We start from the raw sequence: 21,286 nt of genomic DNA, 5'->3' as shown, positions 1-21,286 counted from the left end.
AAATCTTAATAAAAAATGAAAATGGGGTGTTGACATTATGGGGAAGGGGGCTGTGTCTAGTTGCTCTTTCTTTATCATCATTTCTTGTTTCAATACCCTGTTCCTTCTTCTCACCCCCAGTTCGATAGGAATGTCTTTATGCCTGTGGTTTTCCCTCAGTCTGAACACTTATATCCCAGAGTATGTCCCACTCTCCTTATGATAATATTGTATAGTGACTGACAATATCATCTTAGTGTATATGACTGTCAGTATGTATGTCATGTGCTATACTGCTAAAAATGAACTCCTAAAATGCCTAAATTGAAAGCTATTATATAAACCAAATATTCTTGTTATCCACATATGAGTGTAAATACTTTCATTTAATCATTCAGCAGATAATGAGTGTTTTCTATGTGCCACCTAGTATGATGGGTACTGAGGAAATAGTGGATACCACAATAGCATCTTTGCCCTCAGAGAACTTGCAGTCTGATAGAGGATACTGATACAGACAAATAAATCACAACTATGGTTCATTGTGACAAGTATGAGCATGGTGTATGTTCCAGTTTGCCTAGCTGCCAAAAGAAGATACTATAAAATGTGTTGGCTTCAATTGTAGGAATCTATTAGCTTGCAAGCTTACAGTTTTGAGGTTGAGAAAAAATGTCAAAATCAAGGCATTTTCTTTTTCCTAGAAGACAGGTTATTGATAATCCTGGACTCCTCTGTCATATGACAGGGCCCATGGTGGCATCTGCTGCTCTGTCCCTTCTCTTCTTGGTTTCATGGTTTTCAGCTTCCTACCTCTATGGCTTTCTCTCTCTTTGTCTGAATTTCATTCTCTTATGAGGGACTCCATTAAGGGTATTAAGACCCACCCTAACTGAATGAGGTGGTTCACATGTTAAGATCCTACTTGCCAAAAAATCCTACTTACAATGTGCCCACATCTACAGGAATGGACTAAATTTCAGAACATACTTTTCTGGGGTACATACAGATTCAAACCATCCCAGTGTATTATAAAAAATGGTATAATAGCTATCATAGCATTTACCACACTGTCCTGTAACTCCTGGTTGAAATATCCGTATCTCCCAGTAAACCATGAGTTTTCTGGGTTGGTTGAAGTGTGACAAGAAAGCAGAAAAGTGAAGAGGAAAAATAGAGACAACACTTTGAAGAAGCTGTGAAAAATAAGAAAGAGGAATTTGTCCCTGAAGAGGGATGTGTGGGTAAAGAGTATTTTTTCCTTCTCTATTCTTTTAAAAATTAGTGACTATTTCAGCACTGATGGGATGGAGACAGTAGAGAGGGAGTGGTTGAAGATAGCAAGGAGAGGAGGAGGATAATTGATGGAGCAAGGTCCAGTTAAAAGTAGGGGGATATGGAATTTGGTGAACAGGATAAAACATTGCCCTTAGTAGGATGTGAGATGCCTTGAAACAAGATGGTGAATGCAGGACCATTTGTAATTTGGGAGTTCCCATCTGATGGGTTCCATTTACTCTTTTATTAGATGAGGTTATCTACTAAGAATGGAAGTATGAAAATAGGGAGAGGTCAAAGATCAAGGAGAAAGGTTTTAAATAATCACAGTGATGAGTTGGAGAGTGATTTATTTCATGATTGGATTGCTGGGTAGTGTTCAGGGCCCAGTTGAGGCTGTAGGTCATGGATTTATTGTGGCATTAATCTGTTCCTTTCCTTTCAGCTCTTTCATTCTCTTATCCTGCCCAGCCTGCTTATTGACCTGTTAGAGACCTACAATTCTTTTTACCTTCCTTTTCCTCCCTATCAGCTCTGTCCTTCCCTTTTCCTTTACCATGTCCCAGACCATCTGGTGTTTTTTCTGACCTGCCCTTACTCCATTCACCTTCAATTCCCCTACAACCTTGTCCTGCACTCACAGAGGAAAGTCCCATGCCTAGGTCAGGTTCTAATATTCACCTGGATAAGTGAGGGCTGCTTGAAAAACCACACAACCAGAAAGACTACTGCCAACACAAACTCATGTACGCCAACCTCACTCAGCTGGGCCTTCAGAACCCATTACCATTTAACTCTACCTGCTGGCGCTCAGATAGCACCCTCTCCCTTTCCTTTTATTGCCTAGCCCATCTTCACTCTTTTATTACAACACCTTTCCTATCCCCTGCCTTTCTCAACACCACCCTGCTTCAATGAGAAATTAAGGCCACCCAACACCTGCAATGGCCCTTAATGAAGTCTACTTTTTCTATTTTTTCTTTTGTTCCTTTTTGCTTTTGATGTCACTGCCAAATCCAAGGTTATGAAGTTTTCTTCCTATGTTTTCTTTTAAGAGTTGTATAGTTTAACTATTTATGTTTAGGTCCTTTATCCATTCAAAGTTAATTTCTGTATTTGATGTGAGGGAGGAGCCCAACTTCATTCTTTTGCATGTGGACATCATGTTTTCCCATCACCACTTGTTGAGGAAGTTATTCTTTTCCTATTGCGTGTACTTCATACACTTGTTGAAAATCAATTGGCCATAGTTGTATGAGTTTACCTCCAAACTCTCAATTTGATTCTAGTGGTCTATATGTCTATCTTTATACCAGTACCACACTGTTTTGATTGCTTTGGCTTTACAATCAGCTCCAAAATCAGAAAATGTGAGACCTCCAATTTTATTCTTTTTCAGTATTGATTTGGCTATTACAATTCCATGTAAACTTAATGATGAGCATTTTCCATTTTGGCAAAAAAGTCTGCTGGGATTTTGTTAGGGATTGCATTGAATCTACATACCACTTTGAGAATTATTGACAACTTAACAAAATTAAGTCTTCCGATCCACAGGATGTCTTGCCATTCATTTAGTCTTCTTTAATTTCTTTCAACAGTGTTTTGTAGTTTTCAGTGTACAAGTCCTTTTCTTCATTGGTTGAATTTATTCCTAGAAATTTGATTATTTTAGATACTATTGTGAATGGCATTGTTTTTTTTTTTTAATTGCCATTTCAGGTTGTTCTTTGATGGTTCATAGAAACACAACTGATTTTTGCATGCTAATCTTGAGGCTTGAAACTTTGATGAATTCATCTATTAGCTCTAGTAATTTTTGTGGACTCTGGGATTTTATATACATACACACACACATAATGAGCAAATAAAGAGAGTTTTACTTCTTTTCCAAGTTGGGTGCCTTTTACTTCATTTTCTTGCTTGATCACTCTGGCTAGAACTTCCAGTACAATGTTGAAAAGCAATGGTGAAAGCAGGCATCTTCATCTTTTTCCTGACCTCAGGGGGAAGGAAAGTCATTCTTTTAAAAATATTTCAATGTATTTTCACTTTGACTACTTGGTTTGATATCATTGGAATTGGTAACATGTATGATTTTTAGTATTCTATAACTTGCGAGAGGTAGTGGGAGTGACTGCTAACAGGTATGGGGTTTCTTTTTTTTTTTTTTTTTTTTAGTTAATTTCTGATTTTTTTTTTTAATCATCATTTTATTGAGATATATTCACATACCACGCAGCCACACAAAACAAATTGTACTTTCGATTGTTTACAGTACCATCACACAGCTGTACACCCACCACCCAAATCAATCCCCGACACCTTCATTAGCACACACACAAAAATAACAAGAATAATAATTAGAGTGAAAAAGAGAAATTGAAGTAAAAAAGAACACTAGGTACCTTTGTCTGTTTGTTTGCTTCCCCTACTTTTCTACACATCCATCCATAAACTAGACAAAGTGGAGTTTGGTCCTTATGGCATTCCCAATCCCACTGTCACCCCTCATAAGCTACATTTTTATACAACTGTCTTCGAGATTCATGGGTTCTGGGTTGTAGTTTAATAGTTTCAGGTATCCACCACCAGCTACCCCAATTCTTCAGAACCCAAAAAAGGCCGTCTAAAGTGTGCGTAAGAGTGCCCACCAGAGTGATCCCTCGGCCCGTCTTGGGATCTCTCTGCCACCGAAGCCCACTTCATTTCCTCTCACATCCCCCTCCTGGCCAAGAAGATGTTCTCCATCCCACGATGCCGGGTCTACATTCCTCCCCGGGAGTCATATTCCACGCTGCCAGGGAGATTCACTTCCCTGGGTGTCTGATCCCACGCAGGGGGGAGGGCAGCGATCCCACCTTTCAAGTTGGCTCAGCCAGAGAGAGAGGGCCACATCCGAGCAACAAAGAGGCATTCAGGAGGAGACTCCTAGGCACAAATACAGGGAGGCCTAGCCTCTCCTCCGCAGCAACCGTCTTCCCAAGGGTAAAACTTATGGTAGAGGGCTCAACCCATCAAACCACCAGTCCCCCATGTCTGTGGTCATGTTAGCAACCATGGAGGTGGGGTAGGCGAATACCCCTGCATTCTCCACAGGCTCCTCAAGGGGGCACTACATCTTTTTTTTTTTTTTTCCTTGTTTGTCTTTTTTCTTTTTTTTTTTTTTTAAATTTCCCTTCTTTTTTCAAATCAACTGTATGAAAAAAAAAGTTAAAAAGAAAACAAACATACAATAAAAGAACATTTCAAAGAGACCATAGCAAGGGAGTAAGAAAAAGACAACTAACCTAAGATAACTGCTTAACTTCCAACATGTTCCTACTTTACCCCAAGAAAGTTACATAATATAGCAACATTTCAGTGAACTTGTTCCTACTACATCCATCAGAAATTAACAGACCATAGTCATTTCTGGGCATCCCCAGAACGTTAAATAGCTTATCTGTTCTTCTTGGATTATTGTTCCCCCTTCCTTAATTGCTCTCTACTGCTAGTTCCCCTACATTCTACATTATAAACCATTTGTTTTACATTTTTCAAAGTTCACATTAGTGGTAGCATATAATATTTCTCTTTTTGTGCCTGGCTTATTTCGCTCAGCATTATGTCTTCAAGGTTCATCCATGTTGTCATATGTTTCACGAGATCGTTCCTTCTTACTGCCGCGTAGTATTCCATCGTGTGTATATACCACATTTTATTTATCCACTCATCTGTTGAAGGACATTTGGGTTGTTTCCATCTCTTGGCAATTGTGAATAATGCTGCTATGAACATTGGCGTGCAGATATCTGTTCGTGTCACTGCTTTCCGATCTTCCGGGTATATACCGAGAAGTGCAATCGCTGGATCGAATGGTAGCTCTGTATCTAGTTTTCTAAGGAACTGCCAGACTGACTTCCAGAGTGGCTGAACCATTATACAGTCCCACCAACAATGAATAAGAGTTCCAATTTCTCCACATCCCCTCCAGCATTTGTAGTTTCCTGTTTGTTTAATGGCAGCCATTCTAACCGGTGTTAGATGGTATCTCATTGTGGTCTTAATTTGCATCTCTCTAATAGCTAGTGAAGCTGAACATTTTTTCATGTGTTTCTTGGCCATTTGTATTCAGAGAACTGTCTTTTCATATCTTTTGCCCATTTTATAATTGGGCTGTCTGTACTATTGTCATTGAGTTGTAGGATTTCTTTGTATATGCAAGATATCAGTCTTTTGTCAGATACATGGTTTCCAAAAATTTTTTCCCATTGAGTTGGCTGCCTCTTTACCTTTTTGAGAAATTCCTTTGAGGTGCAGAAACTTCTAAGCTTGAGGAGTTCCCATTTATCTATTTTCTCTTTTGTTGCTTGTGCTTTGGGTGTAAAGTCTAGGAAGTGGCCTCCTAATACAAGGTCTTGAAGATGTTTTCCTACATTATCTTCTAGGAGTTTTATGGTACTTTCTTTTATATTGAGATCTTTGGTCCATTTTGAGTTAATTTTTGTGTAGGGGGTGAGGTAGGGGTCCTCTTTCATTCTTTTGGATATGGATATCCAACTCTCCCAGCCCCATTTGTTGAAAAGACCATTATGGCTCAGTTCGGTGACTTTGGGGGCCTTATCAAAGATCAGTCGGCCATAGATCTGAGGGTCTATCTCTGAATTCTCAATTCGATTCCATTGATCTATATGTCTATCTTTGTGCCAGTACCATGCTGTTTTGGCAACTGTGGCTTTATAATAAGCTTCAAAGTCAGGGAGTGTAAGTCCTCCCACTTCGTTTTTCTTTTTTAGAGTGTCTTTAGCAATTCGAGGCATCTTCCCTTTCCAAATAAATTTGATAACTAGCTTTTCCAAGTCTGCAAAGTAGGTTGTTGGAATTTTGATTGGGATTGCATTGAATCTGTAGATGAGTTTGGGTAGAATTGACATCTTAATGACATTTAGCCTTCCTATCCATGAACATGGAATATTTTTCCATCTTTTAAGGTCCCCTTCTATTTCTTTTAGTAGAGTTATGTAGTTTTCTTTGTATAGGTCTTTTACATCTTTGGTTAAGTTTATTCCTAGGTACTTGATTTTTTTAGTTGCTATTGAAAATGGTATCTTTTTCTTGAGTGTCTCTTCAGTTTGTTCATTTCTAGCATATAGAAACATGACTGACTTATGTGCATTAATCTTGTATCCCGCTACTTTGCTAAATTTGTTTATTAGCTCTAGTAGGTGTATCGTTGATTTCTCAGGGTTTTCTAGATATAAGATCATATCATCTGCAAACAATGACAGTTTTACTTCTTCTTTTCCAATTTGGATGCCTTTTATTTCTTTGTCTTGCCGGATTGCCCTGGCTAGCACTTCCAGCACAATGTTGAATAACAGTGGTGACAGCGGGCATCCTTGTCTTGTTCCTGATCTTAGAGGGAAGGCTTTCAGTCTCTCACCATTGAGTACTATGCTGGCTGTGGGTTTTTCATATATGCTCTTTATCATGTTGAGGAAGTTTCCTTCAATTCCTACCTTTTGAAGTGTTTTTATCAAAAAGGGATGTTGGATTTTGTCAAATGCTTTTTCAGCATCTATTGAGATGATCAATTGATTTTTCCCTTTCGAGTTTTTAATGTGTTTTAATACATTGATTGTTTTTCTTATGTTGAACCATCCTTGCATGCCTGGAATGAACCCCACTTGGTCATGGTGTATGATTTTTTTAATGTGTCTTTGGATTCGATTTGCAAGTATTTTGTTGAGGATTTTTGCATCTATATTCATTAGGGAGATTGGCCGGTAGTTTTCCTTTTTTGTAGCATCTTTGCCTGGTTTTGGTATTAGATTGATGTTAGCTTCATAAAATGAGTTAGGTAGTGTTCCATTTTCTTCAATGTTTTGAAAGAGTTTGAGTAAGATTGGTGTCAGTTCTTTCTGGAAAGTTTGGTAGAATTCCCCTGTGAAGCCATCTGGCCCTGGGCATTTATTTGTGGGAAGATTTTTGATGACTGATTGGATCTCTTTGCTTGTGATGGGTTGGTTGAGGTCTTCTATTTCTTCTCTGGTCAGTCTAGGTTGTTCATATGTTTCCAGGAAATTGTCCATTTCTTCTACATTATCCAGTTTGTTGCCATACAGTTGTTCATAATATCCTCTTATAATTTTTTAAATTTCTTCAGGATCTGCAGTTATGTCACCTTTTTCATTCATTATTTTGTTTATATGGGTCTTCTCTCTTTTTGATTTTGTCAGTCTAGCTAGGGGCTTGTCAATCTTGTTGATCTTCTCAAAGAACCAACTTTTGGTGATATTTATCCTCTCTATTGTTTTTTTGTTCTCTATGTCATTTATTTCTGCTTTAATCCTTGTTATTTCTTTTCTTGTACTTGGTTTAGGATTGGTTTGCTGTTCATTTTCTAGCTTCTTCAGTTGATCCATTAGTTCTTTGATTTTGGCTCTTTCTTCCTTTTTAATATATGCGTTTAGTGCTATAAATTTCCCCCTTAGCACTGCTTTTGCTGCATCCCATAGGTTTTGGTATGTTGTGTTCTCATTTTCATTCGTCTCTATATATTTAGCAATTTCTCTTGCTATTTCTTCTTTAACCCACTGATTGTTTAGGAGTGTGTTGTTTAACCTCCAGGTATTTGTGAATTTTCTAAGTCTCTGATGGTTATTGACTTCTAATTGTATTCCATTGTGGTCAGAGAATGTGCTTTGAATAATTTCATTCTTTTTAAATTTATTGAGGCTTGTTTTATGACCCAGCATATGATCTATTCTGGAGAAAGTTCCGTGAGCACTAGAAAAGTATGTGTATCCTGGTGATTTGGGATGTAATGTCCTGTAGATGTCTGTTAAATCTAATTCATTTATCAGATTGTTTAGGTTTTCAATTTCCTTATTGGTCTTCTGTCTGGTTGATCTATCTATAGGAGAGAGTGATGTGTTGAAGTCTCCCACAATTATTGTGGAAACATCAATTGCTTCCTTTAGTTTTGCCAATGTTTCTCTCATGTATTTTGTGGCACCTTGATTGGGTGCATAGACATTTACGATTGTTATTTCTTCTTGCTGAATTGCCCCTTTTATTAGTATGTAGTGGCCTTCTTTGTCTCTCAAAACATCCCTGCATTTGAAGTCTATTTTATCTGAGATTAATATTGCTACACCTGCTTTCTTTTGGCTGTAGCTTGCATGAAATATTTTTTCCATCCTTTCACTTTCAGTTTCTTTGTGTCCCTGTGTCTAAGATGAGTCTCTTGTATGCAACATATTGATGGTTCATTTTTTTTGATCCATTCTGCGAATCTATATCTTTTAATTGGGGAGTTTAATCCATTTACATTCAACGTTAAAACCGTGAAGGCATTTCTTGAATCGGCCATCTTATCCTTTGGATTATGTTTGTCATATTTTTCCCCTCTGTCTATTAATATCCTTTGTTGTACCCATACCGAATCTCTTTAGTACTGAACCTTTCTCCAAGTCTCTCTGTCCTGTCTTTGTTTCTCTGTCTGTAGGGCTCCCTTTAGTATCTCCAGTAGGGCAGGTCTCTTGTTAGCAAATTCTCTCAGCATTTCTTTGTCTGTGAAAAATTTAAGCTCTCCCTCAAATTTGAAGGAGAGCTTTGCTGGATAAAGTATTCTTGGCTGGAAATTCCTCTCACTCAGAATTTTAAATATATCGTGCCACTGCCTTCTCGCCTCCATGGTGGCTGCTGAGTAGTCACTACTTAGTCTTATGCTGTTTCCTTTGTATGTGGTGAATTGCTTTTCTCTTGCTGCTTTCAGAACTTGCTCCTTCTCTTCTATGTTTGACAGTGTGATCAGTATATGTCTCGGAGTGGGTTTTTTTGGATTTATTCTATTTGGAGTTCGCTGAGCATTTATGATTTGTGTATTTATGTTGTTTAGAAGATTTGGGAAGTTTTCCCCAACAATTTCTTTGAATACTCTTCCTAGACCTTTACCCTTTTCTTCCCCTTCTGGGACACCAATGAGTCTTATATTCAGACGTTTCATATTATCTATCATATCCCTGAGGTCCATTTCGAGTTTTTCAATTTTTTTCCCCATTCTTTCTTTTATGCTTTCATTTTCCATTCTGTCATCTTCCAGGTCACTGATTCGTTGTTCAACTTCCTCTAGTCTTGTACTATGAGTGTCCAGAATCTTTTTAATTTGGTCAACAGTTTCTTTAATTTCCATAAGATCATCCATTTTTTTATTTAGTCTTGCAATGTCTTCTTTATGCTCTTCTAGGGTCTTCTTGATTTCCTTCATATCCCGTACTATGGTCTCATTGTTCATCTTTAGTTCTTTGAGTAGCTGCTCTAGGTGCTGTGTCTCTTCTGATCTTTTGATTTGGGTGCTTGGGCTTGGGTTATCCATATCGTCTGGTTTTTTCATATGCTTTATAATTTTCTGTTGTTTTTGGCCTCGTGGCATTTGCTGAACTTGATAGGGTTCTTTTAGGGTTTGTAGACCAGTTGAAGTCCTTATCTCTAATTTATCAGATCTACAGCTTCGTGGAGTACACTTTCTCTAACTAACCAGCAGGTGGCGTCCACGAGCCACCTGTTCTCCACAAGCCAGATCTCCCCTGCTTAGCCTTTTTGGTGAGTGGGGGAGTGAGTCTTGTGGGGCCCAATTGGTGTACCAAGCTTGCGTGTGTAGTTGGTGTTGCCTGCCCTGTATGTGGGGCGTGTTTCTGGGCAGTCGGGGAGGGGGGGTGGCCCTAACAATCAAATCTCCCTGATGATCCTAGAGTTTTAAAGCTACTGCAATAGTCTAATCCTTCAGTTCAGTCCTGCCACAGTTTGTCTCTGCCACTGACCCACAAGTCTTTGGTATTGGCGTATGGCTCCTGAGACTTGCAAGTGGGCCCCTCTTCCAGGCTGTGCACCCCGGGTCCTCTGTTGAGGGATGACTGTGCTATGTCACAGGTGAGTGCCGTCCCCCCAGGGCAGTTCTGGGCTGCTGGGCTGTGTTGGGAGGCTCCCAGTCTGCTCAAATGATGGCTGAATGGGGCTCTGTTAATTCACACTGCTCCCCCTTCCCAGCTCTGGGACATTCAGCTGAGGTTGCAGGGAAGGCTAATGTCCACGCCCAGTTTTGTGGTGTGTGCCTGTTATTTGAAGCACTTCCGTCACACTGGGTTGTCTGGGGCAGCTCTGGGCTATGGGGCTGGCGATGGGCAGGAGTGTTTCCTGTCCACCAGGATGGTGGCTGTGAGCGGACACCCCCCTTTTCTTGGGAAGTTGTGTTGTTTAGTGAATTTTCTCAGCCACTGGATTATTGCCTTTTGTCTCAGAGCTCTCTTAGTTCTGCTCTTGACTTGACGTGCCCAAATTTCAATTCTTTGAAGCTTTCTGTATTGAGCTTCTTAGAGTAATTGTTTTAGAAAAAGCAAAAAGGATTTAAAAAAAAAAAAAAAAAAAAAAGAAAACCGCCCTCCTCAGAGATCTAATGGGTTATTGAAATGCTAATAGACAAAGCAACCAGGGCCATTAAGGAAAGGTGCACAGGGCAGAGAGATCAGCCTTGCTTAGGGATTTGCATATGCACCTCAAGGCCTGATCTCCGCCCTTCCCCTTTCTGTGTTCACCAGAACTCCAAAAATCCTCTGCTTTTATTTTGGAGTTTTTCGTGTTGTTTTTTTTCTATGCCTGTCTCCTCTCTGCTGGGCTGGCTGCTCTCAGAGTCTCTGGTGTCTGGTCTCAGTCTATTTATGGTTGGAGTTTGAATCAGTAGAATGAGTTTCCGATAAGAGCAGCCACTGCAATTCTCCCTTCTCCTTCCCGGAGCTGACAGCCCCTCCTCCCCCAGGACTGAGCCTGGCAGGGAGGGGCGCGGGTCCCCTGGCCGCAAAAACTTACAGATTTCGCTGATCTCAGCAGTTCCACGTTTTCATGAGTGTTGTATGAAGTATGCCCAAAGACAGATTGCTCTGTGGTGTCCAGTCCACGCAGTTCCTGGCTTTTTACCTACTTTCCTGGAGGAGTAACTAAAACATACAGCTCACCAGTCTGCCATCTTGCCCCGCCTCCGGGGTTTCTTTTAGAGGTGATAGAAATGCTCTGGAATCAGATAGTGGTGATGGTTGCATAACATTGTGAATATACTAAAACCCACTGAATTGTACACTTTAAAATGGTGAAGCTTTATATTATGTGAATTTTATCTCAATTTTAAAAATTGCCAAAAAAAGTCAATGTTCCAATAAAGAGCATCATGGTATCAGTATGGTAGTAACTAGGAGGATAAGAAATGGGTTCTCAATCATGAAGATGTCACATGGGGAGAATTACGAGACAAAGGAAATTTTGGTGAATTTTTTAAGGGCACATTAAAGGATAAAACTGCTATTGCTTTTAAAATGTGTAAAGATCTTTCCCAGGAACTGAAATTATTTTTTTTACCAGAAGCCAAAATCCTCAAGCAATATGAGCATCCCCATTTTTTCAAATTTGAGTTCACACACAAAGACAGCCTATCTACATCATTATGGAACTGGTTCCAGGAGGCGATTCCTTTCCTTTCTGAGAAAAAAGGATGAGCTAAAACTCAGTTAATGAAATTTTCCTTAGATGCCTCTTCTGCTATGGCATTTCTTGAATAAAAAACTTATACACAGAGACCTTGCTGCAAGAAACTGCCTGGAGGTGAAAATAATGTTCTGAAAATCAGTGACTTTGGAATGTCTTGTCAAGAGGATGGTGGTGTATATTCATCTTCTGGCTTAAAGCAGATTCCCATTAAATGGACAGCACCAGAAGCTCTTAATTATGGGAGAAATCATTCTGAGAGTGATGCATGGAGCTTTGGCATCCTCCTCTGGGAGACCTTCAGCTTAGAGGTCTGTCCATACCCTTGATTGAAAGTCTTCATTATCTGTGCTTGTCCGAGAACTTATGATGTTTCTTTTCTTCCTTTCCTCCTGAACTGTCCCGTTTCTCTTTCTTTTCTATTTTTTCTTTATCATGCCTGGATTCCTTTTTGCCACCGGATGAGATTTTATCCATCTTTTCAGATTTAAAAGAATCGCCGCCTTTTTCCTTGCCTGAAGATTTTGACTTATTTTTTTCCTTGTCTTTCTCATTTGCGTAAGGAGACTCACATGGACTTTCACTTTTGTGTTTTGAAACCCCCATTGTTCCATTTTCCTCTTTACGCCTCTTGGTTAAGTCCAGTGGCACTTCACGGTCATTGTTTGAATGATCCCTTTTCTGCTCTTTCCTGTCCTTTTCATCTTTTTTTTCTCTCTCTCTTGATCTTTCCCTCGACTTGTCCAAATCTTTCTTGTCCATTTCTCTCTCCTTACTCTTGGACAGTGGTGGAGGAGTATGATTAATGTAGAGCTTTGTTGAAGACTCCTTGAGTTTGATGAGCCTGTCCTGTAGTAAATGAATGGAGATGACAGGTGAGCTGGCATAGTTCTCAGAACCCAGAGGAAATTTGGGAAGTATGGCTGTTCCCTTTACTGTTGAGGAATGTGATGGAGAAGGGTGAGTATCAATTTTGCTGCGTTTTTGTTCCCTTTCAGGCTCTGCAATATCTGATCGGGGAACAGGTGACTTCAAGGACCCAGAAACTGCTGTTTTTTCTCCTCCTTTAACATTTTCCTTGGATTTCATATCCTTTGCTATATCTCTTTCTCTGGATGGCTCCTTCTCTCTTTCCTTTTCTTGAGTTGATTTTGATTCTACATTGGGAACAGCGGCGGTCTTGAATTTTTCATCTTTAGCTTTTTCTTCCTTCTTGAATTTTTCTTTCTCTTTGTCAGACTTAGGTGTTCTTTCCTTGGTCTCTCTTGCTTTTTCATCTTTATTTGGCCTCTCTTCCTTTGGTTTTTCTTTACCATCTTTACCAAGTACCCTGGCCTCTGGAGTAGTAGCTGGAGTCTTGTCTTTTTTCTCTTTTTCTTTTTCTTTCACTTTTTCTTTGTCATTTTCTTTAACAGCTTTGCTGCTGTTAGAGCCACTATTTCCATTGCTTGAATTCCCTTTCAGTGTGGCACTAGAAGCTTTATTAACTGCTTTCACACCACACTGAGATCTCTCCCTTGATTTATCAGTCTCCTCAGTATTGCTTTCATCCGATTTAGATGCACTTCCTACTGATGATGAAGAAGGCCCACCACCAGGCCCATTTTGTACACTGGCAACTGCATTCCTCAGAGGGGGGGGGTCTTTGCTATGAACCTCATTTTCAGGGATCATGTATGGCTTTCTACTTTTCAACTGCCCAGAGTAGCCCATAGCCAATGCATATAGATCAGGCCTCTTCTCTTTTTCTTCTTGGCAGATTTTATGCACTCTTCTTTCTACAGCCTGACCCAGATTCAAAACTTTTGGGTACCAAGCAAGTATTTTTGTTAGCACAATCAAGATATTCCTGATGTGAGTATATTCACCTGTTTCAAGGCAATGTACTGATGCCTTTGTTAGTTTGTAATGCCACTTATGTACATGTCAAAAATTTTCATAGTCTAACTGATCAGCTCTATTTCCACCATCAAATCCAGTTGCCCATAATATGGTAAGGAATCCTGGATAGTTTCCACATTCCTTTTCATATGTGGCTCTATCACTGTGCCATCTGGTCATGGTCTCTAACATGCAGCAAAGAAATCTCCCATACTGACTAGCTTCATTTTCAGTACAGCTTGCGATGGTGTAAATTATGTCAGAGAAAACTCGATCATAGCAAAGAAGTGTTGAAAAATTTGGAGTTTTCTGTTGATGTACCAATTCAACAAAATGAGCACAGTAAACAGCATCAATTGCTGAGAAAATACATTGAGGAAATGTACACAGCTGTAGAAATTTTGTGATGGTCTCATTTTTGGTAGATTTTGCTAAAAGCCAGTTGTCCTTTTCCAGTTTCAGTCTCTGTAGAACTCGCTGTACATATTCCATCTGTTTCTTTTCTTCTTCAAGAAGCTTGTCCTGAAGGGCAGTACAGTGCTCCTTCTCTGTTTTCTTTTTATTTGGAGGCATTTCCTGATTGTCATCAATTGCCTTCATCTGGACTTTAAGCTTATTGACTTCTCTTTCATAGCTGGTATGTGGAACTGCAAGGTCATACATTGTCAGTGACCAAAACGTGGCATAGAATTGAGGGCTGATGTCATCCCAGACTTTGGAAACATGCAAGGAAACCACTGCTTCATGGACAGGAGCCATCACCATCTCACATGATGTGATGTACTCATGAACTTTATGTTGCTATTTACTTCCCTTTTCTGATTTTTTAAGTTCATCATACTTTGATGAAATATGGTGTGCATACATTGGCCTAGACAGGAAAAATGCTGCATCATGGGGTGTATGAAATTCATTACAGAGCACAACAATTGAAGGCACCCGCTTTATATAATATTCTGTGCTTAGATTAGATGCTAAAAACCCACCAAACTGTACCAGGGTATCATGACACTGATCATAGAGCTTTCCCACAAGTTTCAAATGTTTCTCTCCTCCTTCCTGAAAGATAACCCCATTCCTCTGCTGGGCGATAAGCAAACAGAGAGGAAGAGCAAGATCATGGTCCAACAGTGCATCCTTTAATCTCTGAGAGGATTTTTTAGTATTTCTGATCTGGCCAAAATAGCCACCCTCAGCTTTAAGCTGTTCTCCACCAGTCATGGCCTCAGCTAGCTCAGTCTGTAGAGCATGAGACTCTTAATCTCAGGGTCATGGGTTCAAGCTGCACATTGGGCACCAATTGTGAAAGAAGGGAGCCCACTCTATCCTCTGTGTTCCTGCAAAAGAAAGTTTCATTATACTCATTTCTACAGGTTTTTATAGCATACAAGGTAGTTTCCTATGTGACTGTTTTCAGGTATTTCAGGGAGGGTACATTTTTTGTAAAGCCATAAGGTGTATTTACATATCTTTAATCTCAAGGGACAATTTCTTTGGGGCTAGACAGGAAACAGTGGGAGTGGGAGACAGGAGCACGGAAGGAGCCCAGCAAGAGCCCAGAGACTATTCCGTTATCTAAATTGCTGCCTGCCTTCAGGCACGCAAAGGTTTGGCCTTCCCCCAGCCTGGTGCCCGCCTTCAGGCTTCCAGATTTTGGGAAATGGGCCCTATGTATAATCTATCGAGCCAGGGGACCTTCCGTGTCTCCACAAACCATTATGAATAATCAAAATTAATTTAATATTGTCTAATTTCTAATACTGAAGTACATTAAGTAATGTCATAAGTGTCAGGACCTGATAAATCATAACCATAATTCCATCCTTTGAAAATAATAAATGAAGAACTTAGTAAATATTAAAGATAGTTGAAATATGTCTGTGAATTATATTATGATATATATTATATATAAATATAAAAAATGCAGAAATTGGAATCCAAGATACCTGTGTGCCTGCTATCTTTTCAAATTCTCTTCCAAAATTAAATCATTACACTCCAATTTTTTTCATATATCAATGCGTGTTTGACAAAAGACACTGAGTTTGGCAGTTAATAACACTCTAATGATTGAATAATGAAGATGATACCTGACAGCTATGTCTGATATTTTTTTCTGCCTTTTAGATTTCCCTTTTGACTGTACCATCAGAGGAACCAGGAACTTTTGCTGTTTGGGTCATTGAGTTATGTTCTTCCGCTATGACATGCACGAAAGGCACCTGTAAGCACAGTAAAGTCTGATTATTTGTCTGAAATGTATAGCACAATATACATTTTTTTTTAGGGAGTAAAGGGGAAGGTATTGTTACAGTCATCAAGGTTGTATTAATAGAGATTTTCTGATATTTTTTCTTATTCACAGTATTATTTTCACACAGTTCATACAGTAACTCATCTTATACCTTCTCCTTACCTCTAAACATATCTGTGCCTAAGTCGTCACAGGCTCAATTTTTAAGTTCTCCAATGAAGGAAATCCTATTACCAATTATTTCTGTATTTTTTCCTAAGTTTTTTAAAACCCTACTTTCTTATTGGTAGTTTTCCTCATTTCTTTCTTTAGAATTCTAAATCCTATTAGTGAACTTTTTCTGTGTATAAATACTCAATTGGTTTCCTCTTTTTATGAGAATAAAGCTAAGTACTATTTATTTACCTGTGTTTTTTGTACTTGTACCAAAATTTCTATCTACAGCAGTTTAAATATCATGTCTTCTACAAAATATTTCTTGAAGATATTTCAGTAAGAATGAGCAAGTATACATTAAGCATCACTATGCCTAGACCTAAACAATGTACCATGAGTATTATAAAGAAGCAAAAGCTAGGATGAATGTTTTGATGTTTTCATAAACTTATTGCACACCTGATGCAATAAATAAAAATATGTTTATTAACTATGTTCAAACTATTGTGCTATACATTCCAGGGTAGATCAAGCTAAATAAGACTACTAGGCCCTGACCTTATGCACTGACAACTTAGTGGGTTCAAATTAGATGAATACAAATCTAGTTGTAAGAGGTAGAATATGAAAGTATCACAAGACAGGTAAAACAAACAGTGGACTCTATGGATTCATAGGAGGGAAACTTAACAATATCATTAATTACAAAATAATTACTAATTTTGTAAACTTATATACTATGTGTTATTCAAAATATATGAATTCTGAGATTAGGAATACTAATATTGTTTGACACAGTGAAGGAAATTATAAGTGGGGGAAGTGTAGAGGTACTGCTAAAAATGACTAAAATGTGGTTAGATGGAGAAAAATATGGAGACTTTTGCCTGTAGGGAGAGTGTGAGAAAGATTTCTCCAACATTGCTATAATCACAAGATTCTATCTAAAGAGTAATTCAGAGAAGGCTTTATCCATCTTTTCTCTTTTTATAGCAATTTGTGATATAAATAAATATTTACCATGACAATTATTTTTTCTCCTTTTTTAAATAGAGACATTGTAGGTTTACAGAAAAATCATGTAGAAAATACACAGTTTGAATGTACTCGCCCCCCATTATTAACATTTTGCATTAGTGTGGTACCTTTGATACAATTGATGAGAGAATATTATTATAATTGTACCACTCTCTATAGTCCATAATTTACATTAGGTTTCACTGTTTGCATTGTGAGTCCTATACTTGTTTTCTTTTTTAATGTCTATTCTAGTAATATATATACAACCTGAAATTTCTCTTTATAGACACATTCAGATATATAGTTCAATGGTATTAATTACATTCACAATGTTATGTTACCAAAACATTTGCATCACTCCAACAGAAATTCCATACAAATTAAGCATTAATATCCTATTGTCTACCACCACTTCTGCCCCTGGTAACCATAGTCTATTTTCTGACTCCATGAATTTTCTTATTCTATGTATTTCTTATTAGTGAGACCATAGAATATTTGTCCTTTTGTGTCTGGCTTATTTTACTCAAACTGATGTCTTCAAGGTTCATCCATGTTGTGGCATTTATCAGAACTTCCTACCTCTTCATGGCTGCCTGAAATCATATAATATCACATAATATCACCCACACAACATTTTATTTATCCATTATCTTTTAGACACTTGAGTTGCTTCCATCTTTTGGTAATTGTGAATGTTGCTGCTGTGAACATTAGTGTGCAAATATCTGTTTGAATCCCTGCCTTCAATTCTTTTCAGTATATATTTAGAAATGAGATTGCTGGGTTATAAGGCACTTCTATTTTCAGTTTTCTAAGAAACTGCCAAAATTGTTTCTGCAGTGGCCATACCATTTGTTTGTTTTTACTTTCCAAGTGGTTATTCATTTATTTCTCCACATGTAATTGAAATATACACCCATTTTGTACTTCAAATTCCATTTATATATTTAGATTACTACTGGGCTTTGTTCCTTTTCCTGATTAAAACATTATGATATTTACTTTAGTGTTTTAATACCTGTAAATAGTTGGTAGGATATATATATATATATATATATATATATATATATATATATATATATATATACTATCATTGCTTTTATTTTCCACATTTTTGCTCTTTTAGCACAGGTTTATTATATCAGAAAAAAGTAATGTTACTATATCATTGTTTCAAATAGCCTTCATATTTTAAAATAGAACTGCATTGAATTTATAAGTTAATTTAGGCAGAAGTGATGGTTTTATACAGTTCCAGCTGTGGTGAATGTTGTTCATTTACATTTCTGGATCCAACGATCACCCTCTCCACTTTGCTCTCTGCACTGAGAGGCTGACCCTTGGGGAGAGCATCAGGGGGTTTCTTGTTCTCTGTTTTCTTCATTAGGACTGACCATGAGAACCATCAGAACATGGGAAGGGATGGCTGGATCACACTGGTTGGTAGTGGCTATATCCTTCCACCGAAGGGCAAAGATTCTGTCCAAGCCCCAGGCCTACAGCTATTAATCCCACACTCCACATTTGGCAGATATTGCAGCCCTGGCTCTTCAGTTCTGGAATGTGGAGCTGGTGCCCCTCCATCTGTTGCTATTCCCAAATGCTTCATTATTTATCCCTTTTTGATTTCCTTAACCCTGCTGACAGCTTTGCAAATAGTCCTCTCATGAAACTCTCCTTAATCCCTTGCCCCTTTGAATGTGCCCTCTATTTCTACCAGGTCCCTGACCCACACAGAATACCCTGAGGATCTCAAGTACTCTTAATACAGTTCATTGTGAATCACAGGCTGATTATAGACCCTAGATGAGAATTGGGGCCAAATCATTTTAAGATGACAGTGGCTGTACCATTTTATATTCTTGCCAACACTGAATGATTCTCCAAATCCTCTCAAAACTTGTTATATATTGCTTTTTAATAGCAACCATTCTAGTGAATGTGAAATGTATCTAATCTCATGTTTTTTTCTACTTTATTTTTTATTAGAGAAGTTTGGGTATTACAGAAGAATCATGCATAAAATACAGAATTCCCACACAACACATCAACATCAACACCCTGCATTGGTGTGGCTCATTCATTACATTTGATGACAGCACATTTTACAACTATGCTATTAATTAAAAAGTCCATGATGTAACTTAGGTCTCACTGTTTGTGTAGTATATGCCCATGGACTGTTTTTATTCTGTTACCATTTATACTATCTAACATTTCCCATTTTAATCATATTCAAATATGTAGTTAAGGGCTGTGGATTGCATTCACAATGTTGTTCTACCATCACCACCATCCATTACCTAAATATTTCCATCATTCCAAACAGGAGGCCTGTACATATTAAGTCTTAACTTCCCATTCCTACCCCTACCCTGTCCCTTGGTAACCTATATTCTAGATTCTGACTCTGTGAAATTGTTTATAATAATAATTAGTTCATATCAGTGAGAGCATACAATATTTTCCTTTTGTGTCTGGCTTATTTCACTCAGCATAATGTCAAGGTTCATCCATGTTATCGCATGCATCAGGACTTCATTCATTTTTATGGCTGAATATTAGTCCATTGTATGTATATACCACATTTTATTTATCCATTCATCGGTTGATGTATACTTGATATGCTTCCATTTTTTGACAATTGTGAATAATGCTGCCCTGAACATCAGTGTACAAATATGTGTTTGAGTCTCTGCTTTCATTCCTTTGAGGTATATACCTAGTAATGGTATTGGTGGGTCCTGTGATAGTTCTATACTTACCTTGCTGAGAAACTGCCAGACTGTCTTCCAGAGTGGCTGAACCATTTTACATTGCCACCAGCCATGAATGAGTGTTCCTATTTCTATACATCCTCCCCAACACTTGTTATTTTCAATTTATAAAGCAGCCATTGTAATGTGTATGAAATGGTATCTCATTGTGCTTTTGATTTGCATTTCCCTGATGGCTAATGATGTTGAGCCTCTTTCCATGTGCTTTATGGCCATTTTTATTTCCTCTTTCAAAAAATGTCAATTGAAGTCTTTTACCCATTTGTTAACTGGGTTGTTTATCTTTCTAGTTTTAGGTTGAAGAATTTCTGTATAAATTCTGGATATTAATCCTTTATCAGTATCAGACATGTGGTTTCCACATATTTTCTCTCATTTTGTAGGTTGGGTTTTACTTTCATAGTAAAGTCCTTGAGGATCAAAAGTTCTTAATTTTGATGAGGTCCCTTAATTTTTATTTTGTTGCTTTTGTTTTTGTTGTAAAGTCAAAGAAACCATTGCTTAACACAAGATCCTGAAGGTACTTCCCTACATTTTTTTTCTAGGAGTTTGATAGTTCTAGCTTTTATATTAAGGTCTTTAATCCATTTTGAGTTGAGTTTTGTATATGGTGTGAGGTAGGGGTTCTCTTTCCTTTTTTTTTCAAATGGAGATCCAGTTTTCCCAGTACCATTTGTTGAAGAGACTATGCCTTGCTACCTTGTCAAAAATCAGTTGGCTGTAAATGGGAGCGCTGATATGTGAGCTCTCAATTTTATTCCACAGGTCTGTATATCTGGCCTTTTGCCACTACCATGCTGTTTTGATTATTGTGGCTTTCTAATAAGTTCTATGACAGGGAAGAGTGAGACCTCCAACTTTATCCTTCTTTTTCAAGATAACTTCAGCTATTTGGGTCCCCTTGCCCTTCCACATAAATTTGATGATTGTCTTTTCCATTTCAGCAAAGAAAATTGTTGGAATTTTGATTGGGATTATACTGAATCTATAAATTGCTTTGGGTAATATTGAATCCTAAAGATACTTAATCTTCCAGTCTATGAACACATAATATTCTTCCATTTACTTAGGTCTTCTTTGATTTCTTTTTATCATTTTTTTTTATTTCTGTGTACAAGTCCTTTACATCCTTGGTTAGATTTATTCCTAGATGTTTAATTCTTTCAGTTGCTGTTGCACATGGAATTTTTTCTTGCTTTCTACTTCTAATTGTTTATTGCTTGTGTGTAGTCTGATATATGCATGTTGATCTTGTACCCTTCTCCCTTTGCTGAATTCATTTATTAACTCTAGGGGCTATATCGTTGATTTTTCAGGATTTTCTGTGTATGGAATCATATCATCTGCAAATAAGTAAAGTTTTACTTCTTCCTTTCCAATTTGGATTGTGTATAATTCTTTTGTTTTTTTGCCTAATTGA

At 37.9% G+C, this 21,286-nt stretch overlaps 1 protein-coding gene and 1 pseudogene across 1 annotated transcript; one reads left to right on the top strand and one right to left on the bottom strand.

Moving 5' to 3' along the window:
- LOC119522268 overlaps window positions 1–21,286 on the top strand; it is a 234,257-nt pseudogene that overhangs the window by 133,527 nt on the left and 79,444 nt on the right.
- LOC119523245 (THO complex subunit 2-like) lies at window positions 11,294–15,470 on the bottom strand. Its single transcript, XM_037822023.1, is given in 2 exon segments — window positions 11,294–14,895; window positions 15,453–15,470. Coding segments are annotated over 2 exon segments (2,796 nt in total). The 3' UTR covers window positions 11,294–12,117.

The sequence above is a fragment of the Choloepus didactylus genome, chromosome X (assembly GCF_015220235.1).
Source record: "Choloepus didactylus isolate mChoDid1 chromosome X, mChoDid1.pri, whole genome shotgun sequence".
Lineage (NCBI taxonomy): Eukaryota > Metazoa > Chordata > Mammalia > Pilosa > Megalonychidae > Choloepus > Choloepus didactylus.
Note: the sequence above shows the minus strand (reverse complement) of the source record. Positions and strands in the feature narration are given on the sequence as shown.